The 15,892-nt window shown below is 55.8% G+C and overlaps 2 protein-coding genes across 2 annotated transcripts; both read right to left on the bottom strand.

Moving 5' to 3' along the window:
* Positions 1-1,203: 1,203 nt before the first annotated feature.
* On the bottom strand, positions 1,204-5,224 carry ANKLE1 (ankyrin repeat and LEM domain containing 1). Its single transcript, XM_042978520.1, is given in 9 exon segments — positions 1,204-1,404; positions 1,662-1,835; positions 1,917-2,056; positions 2,799-2,976; positions 3,138-3,877; positions 4,135-4,283; positions 4,383-4,488; positions 4,938-5,090; positions 5,163-5,224. Coding segments are annotated over 9 exon segments (1,890 nt in total). The 3' UTR covers positions 1,204-1,216.
* A 1,366-nt stretch (positions 5,225-6,590) lies between these two features.
* BABAM1 (BRISC and BRCA1 A complex member 1) lies at positions 6,591-14,459 on the bottom strand. Its single transcript, XM_015540437.2, has 10 exons — positions 14,362-14,459; positions 14,037-14,080; positions 12,439-12,789; positions 11,650-11,708; positions 10,851-10,971; positions 10,689-10,767; positions 9,469-9,493; positions 8,107-8,236; positions 7,832-7,918; positions 6,591-7,092 (listed from the first exon to the last, which is right to left on the bottom strand). Exons 3-10 carry the CDS (start codon positions 12,736-12,738, stop codon positions 6,889-6,891), a joined length of 1,005 nt encoding a protein of 334 aa, XP_015395923.1. The 5' UTR covers positions 12,739-12,789; positions 14,037-14,080; positions 14,362-14,459; the 3' UTR covers positions 6,591-6,888.
* Positions 14,460-15,892: the final 1,433 nt, after the last annotated feature.

Genomic DNA, 15,892 nt, shown 5'->3' with positions numbered 1-15,892 from the left:
ACTTTACCAAGAGACGGGTCTGGGAGCCCTCCGGGTCTTACACGTGAGGAACGAGAAGCTTAGAGAAGTTTCTTTGGTTCGGTTAAAATGGTTGAGTCCCCCCACTCACACACAAAATGGTAGAGCCCGACCCACTCCAGAGGCCTGGCCCCTAATTACCACACCAGCCACACCCCACGAGTAGCCAGGGGCTCAGCCCGCAGGAATCGAGGCGGGTGGGAACCTCAGCGCAGGTTACCTCCCGCCCCCTTCAGGACCTGGTTCGCCGAGCCACGATGATGGGCAGGGGAATCAACCCAATGAGACGGCGGATCCTCCCAAATCTAAATACACTGAAAGCTTGAAGAAGCTACTTCTGGAAACTAAAATGATCCCGCCAACACCTCACCAGGATGACAGCTTGGCATTTACTAAAGCTCTAAGCATATGTGAAGTCTGATGTGGTATAGCATCGCCAGGAAGTGGCGGTTATTTATTCCATTTTATGGTGGAGGAAACAGTGGCAGAGAAACAATGTCCGGAGGCCCGAGTTGCACAGCTATCCTGGGGAGGGCTGGTCGCTCACCCACACCCTGTCGACCTCCCCAGCTCTGCCCACATATCACCACACACAGCCGGCCCCTGGAGAGCATCATGGCACCTCCCTTCCCCAAGAGATTTTCCACCAGGGCAGACGGGCTGCCTCTGGCTCAGTGCCGGGCTCTGAACCACACATCGCACTGCATGGCTTCGTTTACTCCCATCTCCACAATGACCCTCTGAGGTAGCACTCCTCACTGTCCCCACTGTACAAAGTAAGGAAACTGAGCCTCAGAGCGACAAATTCCTGGCCCGGGGTCCCATAGCTGGGAAGCAGAGAAATCTGGCTCTTGACTTCGGCAGAGTCCCCCTGTCCATCCCACACGTGAGTCCCCTGCGTCTGGGAGATAAAAGCGGACTGTACAGACGGGACCAAACTGCCAAAGCGTTAGCATGTTCTGAAGCACTAGAGCATTCCAAAGAACTTCTGCTTCCCTATTTGTCCTCCTCCCATGACAGGAAGCTCACTACCTCTCCAGCAGGTCCATCTGTAACAAAGTCCTCCCTCAGCTTGAGGGGGGGATATGCCATGCTGCCTGCCCCCACCCTCCGGGCTGCCTTCTGGAGATGGGGGGCTGATGTCAGCATGGGGCAGCTGAAACATTCAAACACCCCGATCTCTACCTAGGCTGGACGGTCAAGTCCCCAGTACTCCGCCACGGGCCTGGATGTCCTGGGGCCGCAGCTCTCGCTCACCCTCGGCCAAGAAGACAAGGAGGGCGCGGTGCAGCAGATGCACCCCCAAGCGGCGTCGCCGGGTGGGTGGCCAGCTGGCCACCACTCCATAGCAGTGTCCTTGTCTCTGGTTGGTCAGTGTCTGGATGCCTGGAGAGATTAGGGGTGAGGTCACAGGGGCATCCTTGGAACCCCCTGGCAGAAGTGACGGTGAGCCCACTGCATATTACCCTTAAGCAGGGACAAACCAAAAGAGCAAAATATGTGCACATGAAGGTACACAGTTGGTGCTCAATAATTGCTCATTGGCTGAATGAATGAACAGCTCTGAGAGGAAAGGGGTGAGGGAATCCGTAGATCAAGTGCCCCTCATATGACTCCCCCCACCTCACAAGTCAGGCACGTACCTAGAGCATCCACAAGACACGCCTCTCGAGTATAAGCCTCCACAGCAACCACATGTTGGAAGCAATGCAGGGAGACAACACCACGACCACTGGCCCAGATGTCCAAGATCTGGCGCACTTTGGGGCAGGCCTAGTGGGCCAGGGTGGGGTCAGGGACTGTCCTCCAATTCCCTCCTTCCTTAACCTCCCCAAGACCCAGCTGCCCCTGCCATGACCCTGATCTATATCCTCACACCTGCTTTCCTGGCTGTCGACGGTGGCTGAGGGCCTCCCAGAGGTGGACATCTGGCCGGGCCCGTGTCCCTTTCCCCACATAGAAGATGGCATGGACAAAAGTCCGAAGGCGTTCAGCTGGGGTCAGTGAGAAGGCTCGGGCTGGCAGGTCCTGAGTCTCCCTGGATGAAAGGGGTCACTCAGAGAGGAAGAAGTGATGACAGTTGCCCCAGAAACAGTTTCTAAGTTCGCAAAGCAACTCGAATCCGAGTCCAGTGAGCCCCTTCCAGGGCAGAGAGCAGTGGATGCTCTCCGAGGACACTCAGCAGCTTGAACGGGGTCTAACCAACCTTTTATAGATAAAGGAGCTGATGACCAGACAGGGCTAGTGCCCCTTTTAAACATACAAAGCAGGGGCGCCTGGGTGGCTCAGCGGGTGAAGCACCCAGCTCTTTGATTTCGGCTCAGGTCGTGATCTCACGGTTTGTGAGATCGAGCCCTACATCGGACTCTGCACTGACAGCGCAGAGCCAGTTTGGAATTTTCTCTCTCCCTCTCGCTCTGCCCCTCCCCAACTTGCACGTGCACATGTACTCTCTCTTTCTCTCTCTCTCAAAATAAACAAATAAATATTAAAGATACAAAGCAAAGGGGCGCCTGGGTGGCTCAGTTGGTTGAGCGTCTGGCTCTTGATTTTGGCTCAGGTCATGATCTCACGGTTCGTGGGTTCCAGTCCCACGTCAGACTCTGTGCTGACAGTGTGGAGCCTGCTTGGGATCCTCTCTCTCCCTCTCTCTCTCCCCCTACTCTACGTGCACTTGCTCTCTCTCTCTCTCTCTCTCTCTCTCTCAGAATAAATACACTTAAAAAGAAAAGGATACAAAGCAGACCAACCCCAGAATTTTCTATCCCTGCCCCAAGTACCTGGGGTCCAGCAGTAGATACGTGAAGCTGGACTTCACGACCCCCTCCCTCCACCTTCTCTTGGGGTCCGGCCGCTCAAACTGCTGGGCAAGCACATCCTCATCTGCCTGGGCATCTGGGATACAGCCTGTCCGCAGGGCTTCGGCCAGCTCTGGGCTGTGCCCTGAAAAGTCTGAGCCTGGGGCAGGCAGGGTGTGTGTGTGTGGGAAACTGAGTCAAGGCAGACAAATGAAGGGGTTGTTCCCAGACATAAAGAATAAAGGAGGGAGGACCGAGAGCCAGGGGTCTCCAGGGATCCCTGGAAGTTCCTTGGACTCTGGATGCCCAGAACAGACTAACCAGGAGCAGCACGGGCTTCTTCCAGCTGTCGGAGGTGGTACGTCCGAGTGAAGGGTGTGATGGGGCCAGGGTTCTTGCCAAGTGCTCGGAGCCCTCGAAGTATCTCCAGGTCTGTCATGGCAGGGACTGGAGGGCACCAGCGAGAGGGGACAGGGTCCCTGCCACCTGTGGAGCTCGCCTCATCCTCTGTCAGCCAGAAGGCAGCCACATCACTGTCGAGGGACAACTCTTCGTCTTTTAGGAAGTGAACATGGGGAAGTCCAGGCAGTGGCTCCCGAGGGGGGCTCTGCGCAGGGCTCCCATCGGGGAGGGCTAGGGGGGAGGGGGAGGCATCTGGCGAAGTCAGAGTCAGGGCCTGCAGACAGGTATTTAGTTCTGCCTCCCTGTCTGCCGCAGCAGCTCGATGTACCAGCTGTGGGGTACCTGGGGACCTTGGCGTCCTCTGGGAAGGTCGAATAGTAGGCATGAGTCTCTGCTTGGTCTGGGGAGATGACCTAGCCCAGGAGGAGGTGTGCGGGGCTGGGTCTTCAGTTCCAGAAGCTTCGATCGCAGTGACAAAGGAGGCATCTGAGCTGCAGTCCCACTGTCCTGGGGGGTACTCCAAGCTGCTATCCTTGTCAGCAATCTCAGGGCGGGCCAGGTGGCGGGGGAGTCTGGGGCCCGCTTCCAGGCCTATGTCCCTGCCATCACTTCTGCCCAGTGCTATGAAGCCCAGCGTCGCATTGGGAAGTCCAGAGGGGCTGGCGTCCAGCCCCTTTCTCCAGGGGTTTGGGCCTGAAGTAGGGGATGAGAGGGAGGGTCAGAGAGGAAGGGTGAAGAGAGCCAGAGCCAGAGATGGGGGTTGGATCAGACAGAAAGAGTCGCAGGGAGGAGGGAAAGAATCGGAGGCAGACAGTTTACCGGCCGCACCGCGTGTGAGACAGAACCAGAGAGCGGTCATCAGAGAGACACGCAAAACTAGATCAGAGATTAAGCCCCGAGGACGCGCAGGCGCCACCCACCGCCAGGCTCGGGCTCAGGCTCAGGCTCCTGGCTCTCTGCCCGGGTCCGGGTCAATGTCTTCGTCCGAGTCTGGAGTTTCCGAAGGACGTGTGCGCAATCCTGGTGCCCCTGCTGCTCCGCCAGGTCCAGCGGCCCGAGTCCGTCCTGCGGCGGCTTGATCAGCAGGGGGCACCCGAGGCCCTTTTCCCTCCCTTCCTCGCTCCCTCCGGGTCCGCTCCGCCACTGTGGGCGCTGGGCTCCCACCTGGTCGCGCAGCGTCGGGTCCGCTCCATGGCCCAGCAGCAGCTCCAGGCCGCGGCGACAGCCCCAGGCGGCAGCCACGTGCAGCGGCGTGAGCGCCTCGACCGATCTGGGGCAGGAGCGGAGGAGAGGTCAGCGGAAGAGGGAATGAGAGCTCCGCCTCCGGACCCCGGAGACTGGGCTCTCGGCCCCCTATCTCCACCGCCCCCCACCCCACCCCCCAGCCTGAGACACCACTCTTGGATCCTAGACCCTGCACCCTCGGCCAGACTCAAACCTCTGCTCTCTGACCCTAGAGCTCCTACCGCCAGATCCGAATCTTTGATCCCTACTTGGCCCGAGCGCAACCTCCCATCCCACCCTCAATCTGGCACCGTAGCCCCCGCCCTTGGATCTTTAGGAACCCGCCCCCAAGTCCCCAAGCCCCACCCTTGGGCCCCGAGTCTCCGCCCTCGGGCTGTGAGATGCCCTCTCCAGGACTCCCAGTTCTCGCCCTTGGATTCGGGAAATCCCTCCCCTGCGCGGATCACTCCGCCCCGGGTACGGGCCCCGCCTCACCGAGCGTTAGCATCCCCGCCCCGGTGCAGTAGGGCCTCCAGGCAGCGCAGACCGCGCGAGTGCCGGGCTCTGGCCGCCAGGTGCATGGCTGCCACGCCATCCGCGAGCACCAGGTTGGGGTCCGCGCCGCGGCGCAGCAGTTCTTCCACGGCCCTACGGACGGGGAGGTCAGAGTGGACCACGACCCTCGCCCCACCCCCCGGCCCGCCCAGCCCTCGCCCTCACCGCGGCTCCTCCTCCCGCAGCGCTGCCCGCAGCCGCCGCGCCAGGCCGGCCGCCGCGGCCATGCCCGGGATGCCCCCGGGCCCTGCCGCCCTGCCCGTCAATTTCGAACTTCCCGCGGCTCCCTTGTGCGCACGCGCCGCTCCACCCCTCGCCTCCGGTCTCCGGATGCCTCCGGAGCGTAGTGTCCCCAGCGGAGCGGAGCTAAGGCGCACCCGCGTCCACATCAGGGTTCGGGACTTCTAGTGCCTCCGGGGGCCCGCGACACCGAGTGGCGCTCAGGCAGGGTCTGGGGCCGCCGATAAGGACCCGGGCGGGTGGAGGCCACCGAGGGTGTCATTATCTCCTCTCAAAAGCGGGGAAATGCGAACGCACCCTGACGGAGGAGGTGGAGCTGCGTCCCGGGCCCAGAGGTGCCCACATGCCACTATGTCTCCTGGAACGTTTTGCCCAGGCGGGCTCCACCGACGGACACGACCCAGATACCACGTAAGGTTTCAATTAACAGCTCCCACCTCCATCTCCGTGTCGCCCGTTTTCACTCCTGGGGAAACAGGACTCCGTTACTTTGGAGTGCCGGCCGCTGAGGGCCTTCATTTTCCCATCTGCAAAATGGGAGAATAATCCCTTCCAGGCTGGTGTGAAATTGAACGGGTTTCACCACAGGGATCTGGTACATAGGTGCCCAATAAATGCTCATACGGAAGAAAAGTTGGTTTTTTTGTTTTTTTTTCTTTTTAATATAAGAATCTAGCTGCTAGGGGCACCTGGGTGGCTCACTCCGTTAATCGGGGGACTTCAGCTCCGGTCATGATCTCCTGGTCAATGAGTTCGAGCCCCTTGGGCTCTGCACTGACTGCTCAGAGCCTGGAGCCCTGCTCTGGATTGTGTCTCCCTCGCTTTCTGCCCCTCCCCCACTCATGCTCCGTCTCTCATTCACAGCCGCTCATTATCCAGGAAGATAATTGAATCGTAGACCTGTTGTGTGTCTCTGGTCTCCCTTTCTCTGGAAAAAAACCCGTATTATTTCTTGAAAGAGCAGTAATCCCGTGGCAGAACAGAGGCATGGCCAACCGGAGCATCTCACAACTCTGGCCCACGACTGGCCCAACTGTAAGGTTACCTAACCCAGGCAAGACCAGTCACATGGAGGTGTTGGGAGCCCTTGCTTCACCTGGGCTGTAGTTTGGGGAACAGTCACAGCCATCACATCCCTTTCCATGGTTCGGGAGAAGAGCAGGGCACACTGAACGCCAATCACGCAAGACAGTTCGGCCCACCCCAGTGGCATTACTGTCTCAACAACTGAATGCAGCCTGGCCTGAAGCTGCACTTCGCTTTTCGTCTACAAGAACCTGGCCACTCCCTTCTGTTCAGTGGGTAGGTTTTCTGTCACTTGCAACCAAAAAAGACCCCAGAACACAAGGTAACTGTTGTGGAGCTGGGTTAGGGATTCTCAGATTTTTACTTTGATGATCAAAACACACAAAGAAGAACACAAATTACAGTTCACAAACTGGCGACAGGATGTGGGCTGGAAAACACCGGGAATGGGTGCCCAGGGTCCCTGGGATGCTTCCTGGAATCTTGAGTTTCTTGCCAGGGCCCCCAGGTGCCCCGGGGGCCTCCTGGAACCCTCCCCATCAGGGTGCCATGGAGCCTGGTTTGAGAACCATTCTCCAAGCCAAGGGTTTCGCTGCACAGGAAGGCCGAGAGGCACGGGGATGGTTCAGACAGTGGCTTCAACCTCAGTGGCTTCGTCGTCCTCCTCCAGCAGGCTGTAGGAGGCGTGACTCTGGCAGGGCCGCTGCAGTGGGTGAGCCAGCAGCTTAGCCATACAGTTGTGCAGCTCAAGGGCCGGCCCAGCCAGCGCCACCTCATACTTGTAGCTGGTCCCCTTGGTATCCAGGCTGCCCATGAAGGCGAACATGTCCTGTGGGGCCAGAGAGGGGCTGTTGACGCAGAGGTTCCCCTGACGGACCCTCTCTGCCCCTGGAGGGCTTCCCTGAGGAGGGGGCATCAGAGATAGGTTCTGAAGGCTGAAGAGGAGTTTGCCAGAAAGAAGGCATTCCCGCAGTCAGCAAATGTTCCCTGCCACCCACCCCGTGTCAGGGACTCCGGGAGGTCTCAGGCCTGGAGCCCCTAGTCTGGAGAAGCACAGGTGGATGCAGACTACCGCCAGCCCCCACGCTAATCATCCCTGACGAACAGAGACTTTTGGTTTGGGTGCCGAGGCAGCAGTAGGAGCCAGTCTCAACTCCGCCTGTTCACAGTTGGGTAAACTGAGGCTCAGAGGGCAATAGCCTATTCAAGGTCCTACAGCTAGGTCAGGGCTGGGATATAAAGGACCAGCAGGGCCTGGGAAGGCAGGGAGGGAAGGGTGCTCCAAGCACAGGGCCCTGTGAGAGCAAAGGCAGAAAGAGAGAAGCAGGAGAAGCTAAGGATGAGGTGGGCAGGACCCTACGTGCTCAAGGGGCCACCATCGCAACGGCCCCCGCTAGCTCACGGCAGCCAGGCAGAAATGGTTGTGGGATGACTAAATGACCACACCCAGCAGGGCCAGGGCTCCAGGGCTGCAAAATGGACGTGGGATTCCCTAGGCCCAGGGCAGGTGGGTTCTGAGACACCCCATCTACACCCACCTGCCACCCACACGCACAACGGCCTCTCACCTTCCAGCTCATTTCCTCCTCTTTCTCGTCGGTGCCATTGTGGATGTAAACAACATCGAAGAAGAAATACGGGCACTGGAACATTTTCTGCAGCAGAACAGCAGCCTTCAGGGCTCGAGTCACCCCATGCCCCTATGACAGTTCCCCAGCTTCTGTCCTGGACTCTGGGAACCTGCCTAGAGGCACCCAGCTCTCGTGACCAGGAAGTCCCTCCTCAGGTCTAGCCACCACTCTGCTGGCTGCATATATCCCTCCTTCTCCCGGGCCTCACTCACCTTCATGGGCTCCGTCAGGGAGAACTGGGGCTGGCAGGGCGGACGGCTATAGACAAGAATGGTGCGGACCACGTACGGGGGCGGAATTGTCTGCACGTTCTCCGTGACTGGCAGCTCAGTCTTCTGCTGGCTGCATAATGGAGGGTGGGGCACAGGTCAGAACACTGGGGATCCGCCCTTCTTGTCACCCTCAGAGAGCCCAGGCCTTCAATGGGCATGCAAAGCCCCACATGACCCTTCCCAAGTTCACTGCTGCCTCTGAGCCTTCCCACATGCTGTTCCTTCTGCCTCCCCAGCCTCACCCTTCTGCCTGACCTCTCCTGCTCTATCAGGGAGACTTCGCTGACCCCAAAGCTGGAGCCTGCTCTGACCACCCTCACGATCCTGAACATCCCCCCCGCATCGCTGACCTCAGGTGCACCTGTCCCACCAAGCCAGAAGACTCTAAGGCGGGGACCCAATCTTATCTGCTAAGTTAGCACCAAGGTCCCCCATCGGCCACAGCTGGATCTCACGTTAGGCGGAGGGCATTAGGCAGACAGAGGGCTGATGTCTTTAATATGTGAAAAGCAAATCTGATCATTAATAAGAAAAAAGCTGACACCTCCTTAGGAAGACAGGCAAAGGGGACCAATAGACAAATCACTGCAGGAACACTGACTGGCTTACAAATGAATGAAAAAAAAGGCTCAAAGAAAAGCACAGCGAAAGCAACAGGTGACCCCTTGCCACCATCAGACAGAACCTTCAGCAGCGCGAACAACCCCGGTGCCGGGGGAGGTACACAGGGCTGGTTTCCCGGGAAGGTTCTCTGGCAGAGCCTAGCAGGTTAAAAATACACACCCCTTTGATCCAGCATGACTTCCACTGAGTATTTACAGGACGGCTTCACCGGCAAAATTTGCTGAGACAGTTGTACCAGGTTAATCACGATGGAAGACGCAAAACAAGGTCCATACCCATTTTAGGGGGCTGGGGAAAACAGGGGTTTGGACTACTAGGGCCCATAAGCTAAACTTGGTTTTTACGTTTTTAAAGGGCTGGGGGGAAAATTCAAAAGTAGAACATTTTGCGACACGTGGAAATGACATGAAATTCAAAGTCCAGTGTTCATCAGTAAAGTTTTTTTGGTACACAGCCACAGCTACTTGGGATAGGTATGGTTTGTGACCGGTCTCAGATTACTCCAGCAGAATCAAAGTCACTGTGACAGAGACCACATGGCCTGCAAAGCCGGAAATGTTTCCTGTCTGGCCCTTTACGGACACTTTGCTGCCCCCTGGATTAAAACAACGGTATGGGGGACCTCAGGGCCGTCGCAGACTAAAATGGAAGGCGAGATGAGGGGAAGGCAGTACTTACATGAGGCTGAAGAGACCTTCCAGATCTGGCAGGGATGCTAAGGAGAAGGCTGGTGGCAGAGCATGGGCAGAGCATCATCCTGGTGACAGGAGAGCCTAAGCACCTTCACACTTGCTGGGTACCACTGTGCAGGAGACATGCTGTGTGACCCTGGCCCAGTCACTTGCCCTGTCTGAGCCTGTTTTCCCTCAGCATAGATCACAAAACAGAAAGCCAGCACTGGATGCCCTGAAAACCCTGGGTGACTCAAAGTTCCTCTTTCCCTCCCAGCCAGGGCAGCTGTCCTCACAATGAGAGCCATGGGTGGGGTGTCCCCATTCCCTACCTCCTAACACTCAGCATTGTTTTGTTTTTTTTTTTTAACATTTATTTATTTATTATTGAAAGACAGAGAGACAGAGAGCGTGAGCAGGGGAAGGGCAGAGAGAGAGGAAGACACAGAATCCGAAGCAGGCTCCAGACTCTGAGCTGTCAGCACAGAGCCCGACGCGGGGCTCGAACTCACGAACCGCGAGATCATGGCCTGAGCCGAAGTCGGACGCTTAACCGACTGAGCCACCCAGGCGCCCCACAGCATTGTTTTCTAACTTATTTTCTATCTAAGTTTTGGGCTGCATGTGAGCCTTTTGTGTTCAAATTAACATAAAATGTGCCCAGGTTGGGGGAGTTATAACGGTGATTGTGACTTTTCAGTCACGTATTGCCATTTATTGAGCACCAACTGTATACTTGGTCCTGCACAGAATACTCCACACCACGAGTGTGGTTTTGACATCTAGAGTCTAAATCAGCTTTTTTTTCCTTTTTCTTCTTTCCTGTATTATGACTTTAACAGCAGGGGAGCCTGGTGGCTCCGTCGGTTGAGCGTCTGACTTCGGCTCAGATCTTGATTGCGCGGTTCATGAGTTCGAGCCCCGCGTCGGGCTCTGTGCTGACAGCTCAGAGCCTGGAGGCTGCTTCGGATCCTGGGTCTCCCTCTCTCCCTCTGCTAGTCTCCTGCTCGCGTGTGCTCTCTCTCTCAAAAATACACACACGTTACCTTAACGGCAACCCTAGGGGGAAGAAGGTTTTACAGAGGGATGAAAACACTGAGGTTCAAGGTTACTTGCCCAAGTTTGTAGTGACAGAACTGGGGTCTGGACCTGAGCTGGACTTCTGCGGGTTCCAAGACAACAGAACAGCCCAGCCCCCGCCACAGGGCACCCTGCCTGGAAGGATACCAAAGGTGGAGCAGGAAGCCGTCTCTAGGTCATAGAGGCAACTGCAGAGTTCGCGGGGATCAGAGGTCAGGCCGGACAGCTGCGGGGAAGCACAAGCCTCAGCGAGGCACTTCCACACCCCCGGGGAGCCCCTAGGCGCCCCGATCCCTGCCCCAGCCTCACCCAGGCGATGTCATCATTCACCACCACCAGTGCGAATTCGTGACTCTTGTCGATCTTGTGTTTTGTCCGCACAAACATCTCAATCATCTTCTGGGAGACGTTGAGGGCATTGGTTTTGGAGCTGGGGAGGCAGAGAGAGTTAAGGCAAGGCCTCCTGGCCTGGAGGGTGTATCCTCACCTGCCAATCCTAGGGAACCGTCTGCTAACTCCACGATTAAGCACTGGAGGCCCAGGTATTGCCGCGGGGAGGAGGCAGAGCCCAGGCGCCCCTCTCCAGCTTCTGCCCTCTCCAAATGGCTTCCTCTGGCCAGCCTGGGTCTCACAATGGATCCGCATGAGGTCTCCCCCAGACTTTCACTCGGCCACAGATGTTTAGGGAGAGCAGTGAGGGGAAGGCAGGCTTGTCCTCAATATCCCCCAGGACTCCTTAGACCCCATCCAGGCCCTGCCACCCAGCCCCACAGAGACTCAGTTGCTCAAGCCACGGGCTTCGGGGTCAGCTAGGCCTGGGTCTGAATCCTGGCTCTGCCTTTTCGCTGTGAGGTCTTGAGCAAGTCACTTTACTTCTCAGAGTTTCTGAGTCATTGCTGTGATGTGGGAGGCACATGACAGCTCTCACATGCTTGAAACAGAGCCCTGACGGGCTGTGCTCTATTGTTATCAGGTGTCATTGCTACTCTGATGGCGCCGAGCCCCAAGCCAGTCCAAGCTGTGTGGGTCTCAGAGAGGAAGCCCTGAGTTTTCTGGGCTCAGCCCCAAGCCGCGGCTGCGTATTCAAGCCCCCAAATGCTCCTCTCACCCATTGAAGGACTCCAGCTTTGACAGCGACATTTCCTCTGACAGGTCCAGGCAGATGATCTGCAAGAAGGTTGGAGGGAGGTGACGGCACTGTGCCTGGACATTAACCCCGGCCCGCACGGCACGGGCCCTCTCTAAGCAGCTCTGTCTGAAAAGGTGGTATGATGGACCCGCCTTCTCAGTTCTCAGCCAAGCAATCTACTTTGGAAGATAGCAGTTCGGGGGAAACTAGCCTAGGAGTCCGGGTTTATGAGGGCATCAATGAGCCAGCGAATGTCTGGTATAGCAGGTTGAATTGAGTCCCATCCCCCACAAAGACATGCCCTATAAGAATGTGACTTGTTTTGAAATTAGGGTGTTTGCTGATGGAACGAAGACAAAGGTCTTGAGATAAGATAAAGATCCTGATTCAATAAGTGTCCTTATAAGAGAAAGAAGACTCCAACACAGACAGGAAGGCTGTGTGAAAGACAGAGATTGGAGGGATGTGGCCACAAGCCAAGGAACGTGTGGAGCCCCCAAGGACCGGAAGAGGCAAAGAAGGATCTTTCCCTACAGCCTCCAGAGGGAGTATGGCCCTACCCATACCTTGATACCAGACTCCTGGCCTCCAGAATAGTGAGAGGATAGATTTCTGTTGTGCTAAGTCATCCAGCCTGTGGTAATTTGTTGTCGCAGCTCTAGAAAACGCCTACGGAGTGACTGTTTGCAGAGTGACTCTCGAAAGGCAAGAACGTTAAACCTAAGGTTCCCTAACACCTCGTAGCCACAGGCCAAGCCCCACACTTACCACCTTCTCTGGACAGTTGACCCTTGGCGTCCGCACCTGGACTTCGGGGGCTGTCGGGGGCACCTGCCAGGGCTTGGGGCCAGCTCCGGGAGGATTGGGAGTCCCATCGTCAGCACTGGCTGCCTCACCCTCACCCTCGCTGCGGCTGCCCACGCTGGCCTGGGCCCCCAGTGCCCGGTCCTCAGCCCCCTCAGGATTGGAGCGTGTGCGGGGCCTGGGCTCGGCTGACTCTTCCTCTTCCTCTTCCTCCTCCTCTTCCTCCTCTTCCTCCGTGGGGCTGCTCGGCTCTGCCACCTCCATGGCCCCTGAGTGGCTGGATGGAGTAGGGTTGGGGGAAGCCAGGTTCCTCCCCTTAGGGGTTTTAAAAACATTTGGTTACTGGGCAGGACGCGGCACGAACTGCCTAATGACTGTAAAACTCACTCCTCTCTGGCCTCAGTTTCCTCATCTGTGGAATGGGTGCCGGGCATCCACTCTGACTTCAGGTAACGATCTCCCATTTTTTCTGCAGAGATAACCCCGCCCCTCTCCTTGGCCAATGAACAATGCTGGCCACCACGAATGGCTCAGAGATGCGACATGACCCAACACAGGTCAGTGAGGGGCATCTCTGGGACTTCCAATAGTGCCATTAGGGAAGAGGGATTCGTTAGAGTTGCAGAGCTAGGAGGGTAGAAGTCAAGAGCTTCCAGGAGTCTCTTTTGCCTCCAAGCAGCCCTCCTGAAGTGCTGCTCACCCAGAGAATGGCAGCTGTATCTCTGCCCACCTGGGTCTAGCTATGCCTGTGGGAAACTGAATACAGGAAACTTCATTTAAAATGGAGTGCAGAAGCCAAAAGGGGGCGCTCTCACGCACTACTACAAACGTAGACCCCAACCGCAAGAGAGAGACCTCGCATTCCCAACAGGAAGACTGTATTTTACTAATCCTGCAAGAAAATGAAAGATTTTCTCCGTGCCTGGCCAACAGCCCAGCCAATGACAGACTGTCATAACTTAGCCAGTGAAAAGCCACTAAACTGCAAATTCCCAGTGTACTCTAATGGATTTTGGGGTTTTAACAGCCCCCCCCAATTCCCCTTTCCTCTATAAAAGAGCACTCCTCTCCTTTGTTCTGGGCTTGCCTAAGGTTTTACTATAGCTCCTGTATTCTGCATTGCAATTCTCTGCTACTCCCAAACCTCTTTTTGCTGGTAAAATAACTGACAGTTTTCATTTTAAGGTGAAGAGAATAATTAGCTGGGGTGGGCCTGGCTGGCTCAGTGGGTAGAGCGTGCACTCTTGATCTTGGGGTTGTGGGTTGGGGACCCACGCTGGATGGAGCGATTACTTAAAACTAAAATCTTTTTTAAAAAAAGGTTTATTTATCTATTTTGAGAGAGAGAGGGAAAGAGACGGGGAGACAGAGAATCACAAGTGGACTCCACATTCAGCACGGAGCCGGTCGTAGGGCCTGATCTCATGAACCAAGAGATCATGACCTAAGCCGAAATCAAGAGTGGGAGGCTTAACCGACTGAGCCACCCAGGTGCCCCCTTAAAAAAAAAAAAAAGAAAAAAGAAAAAAAAAGAAAAATAATTAAATAGTAATAATAATTACCTCTGGGTTCGTCTCCAGGGGACAGTGGGCTGTCTAGAGGGTGTCTGCACAAAGGAAGGGCAAGAATCTAGGTGTTAAAGGTCCCTGAGGATGGACACCAACAGTTTCCCTGTCTGGGCATGGGTGTGGGCTGATGTCCCCGTGGTCTCTGTGCGCCTTGCAACCCCCACAATCTCCAAGGAAAACAATGCTTTAGCTTCAGCAAGACAGACGGAGGAGAAACCAGAAAACTGCAGGAGAAACCAGAGCTGAAGGCGGAAGCTTCAGGAAAGGCTAGGGGCTGGACCTCTAGGGACTGGACCGCAAGCACCCAACCGCTTCTCACCGTAGCCGGAGCCTCCCTCCAACTCAGTCGAGCGCTCACTAGGAAGCCGCCATCTTTCGCAGCCCGGAAGTAGTGCGGCGCGGGCGCGACGCCTCCTGGGAAATGTAGTCCAGCAAGCCGTCAGGCGAGCGGACGACCGAACAGGGGAAGGCTGGTGAGCCTTGAAAGCTGATAGGCTGGGGCTGTGCTAGGGGGTGGGGTTTGGAATGTGATTGGTTAAAGAAAGAATAACCAGAGCTTTTATGTTTCTGGCCGAATCAGGTACACTGGTCAGCGCTTCTACCCTGATAGGCTGGAACAAGGCCTAGTGAAGTGGGGCTTTCAATAGAGTCGGCTCACAAGGAGGGAGAAGGCCACTCGCAATGTGATAAACTGAACACAGGTGACTTGGGCGGGATTTAGAAGACGAGGTGGGGCTGATTGGTGATTTGTGGAGCTGACCTAGCCCTCAATGAGGGGCGGGTTTTTGCGGACCGAGGTGGGCGTGGCCCAGGCGCCAGGCCCTTCCCAGTTACTTAATTCTGTTCCTTATTCTGCAGACCTTTGAGCCCAAACTATTTCAAACCACCCTTTCTTCTTCATGCGCACTCCTCCTCTTACCCCCATAACCATTTTTTTAAAAAAGATTGTCATTTGCTTTTCTTTGTACTTTTTAAGATGTTTATTCATTTATTTTGAGAGAGAGAGAGAGAGAGAGGGAGAGAGAGAGAGAGAGAGGGAGAATCCCAAGGAGTCTCTGCAGTGTCAGAGCAGAGCTGAAAGTGGGGCTCCATCTCATGAACCGTAAGATCATGGCCTGAGCCGAAATCAAGTTGGATGCTTAACCAGCTGAGCCACCCAGGCACCCCACCCCCAAACAATTTAAAACCCACTTTGAAGGGGGGGGGTGCCTGGGTGGCTTAGTCCGTTAAGCGTCCAACTTCGGCTCAGGTCATATCTCAGTTTGTGGGTTCCAGCCCCGTGTTGGGCTCTGTGCTGACAGCTCAGAGCTTGGAGCCTGCTTCATATTCTGTCTGTCTGTCTCTCTCGGCCCCTCACCCACTTGTGCTCTTTCAAGTGTGTTTCACTCTCTCTCTCAAAAATAAATAAAACATTAAAAAATTAAAAGGAAAAACACGCTTTGAGGAGCACCTGGGTGGGTCAGTTGGTTAGGGGTCAGACTTTTTTTTTTTTTCCTAAGCGTCAGACTCTTGATTTCAGCTCAGATCATGATCTCATGGTTTGTGAGTTCTTTGAGCCCGGCGTGGAACTCCTCACTGCCAGTGCAGAGCCTGCTTGGGATTCTCTCTCTCTCTCTCTCTCTCTCTCTCTCTCTCCCTCTCTCTCTGCTCCTCCCCCGCTTGCACTCTCTTTCTGAAAATAAACAAACTTAAAAAAAAAAAAAAAAACACGAGTATCAGTTTCTTTGTGTGTGTGTGTGTGTGTGTGTGTGTGTGTGTGTGTGTGTAAAAGGGTCAGTTAAACCTGCCCTCATAAGCCAGGCTCCGGGGATTGACATCCAGGAGGAGCTATGTAAGCTGAGTCTTCAAGA

The sequence above is a fragment of the Panthera tigris genome, chromosome A2, assembly GCF_018350195.1.
Source record: "Panthera tigris isolate Pti1 chromosome A2, P.tigris_Pti1_mat1.1, whole genome shotgun sequence".
Lineage (NCBI taxonomy): Eukaryota > Metazoa > Chordata > Mammalia > Carnivora > Felidae > Panthera > Panthera tigris.
This window is presented reverse-complemented; position numbering and strand designations above follow the sequence as displayed.

What these genes read in the sequence shown, in the direction of transcription:
- BABAM1 (XM_015540437.2), bottom strand. Translation starts at nt 12,738, where the DNA reads ATGGAGGTGGCAGAGCCGAGCAGCCCCACGGAGGAAGAGGAGGAAGAG. An exon ending in TCAACTGTCCAGAGAAGGTG is followed by an intron (nt 11,709 to 12,438) that starts GTAAGTGTGGGG and finishes ACCTTCTTGCAG; the next exon opens with ATCATCTGCCTGGACCTGTC. An exon ending in GGCTTCCTGCTCCACCTTTG is followed by an intron (nt 9,494 to 10,688) that starts GTATCCTTCCAG and finishes CATCCCTGCCAG; the next exon opens with ATCTGGAAGGTCTCTTCAGC.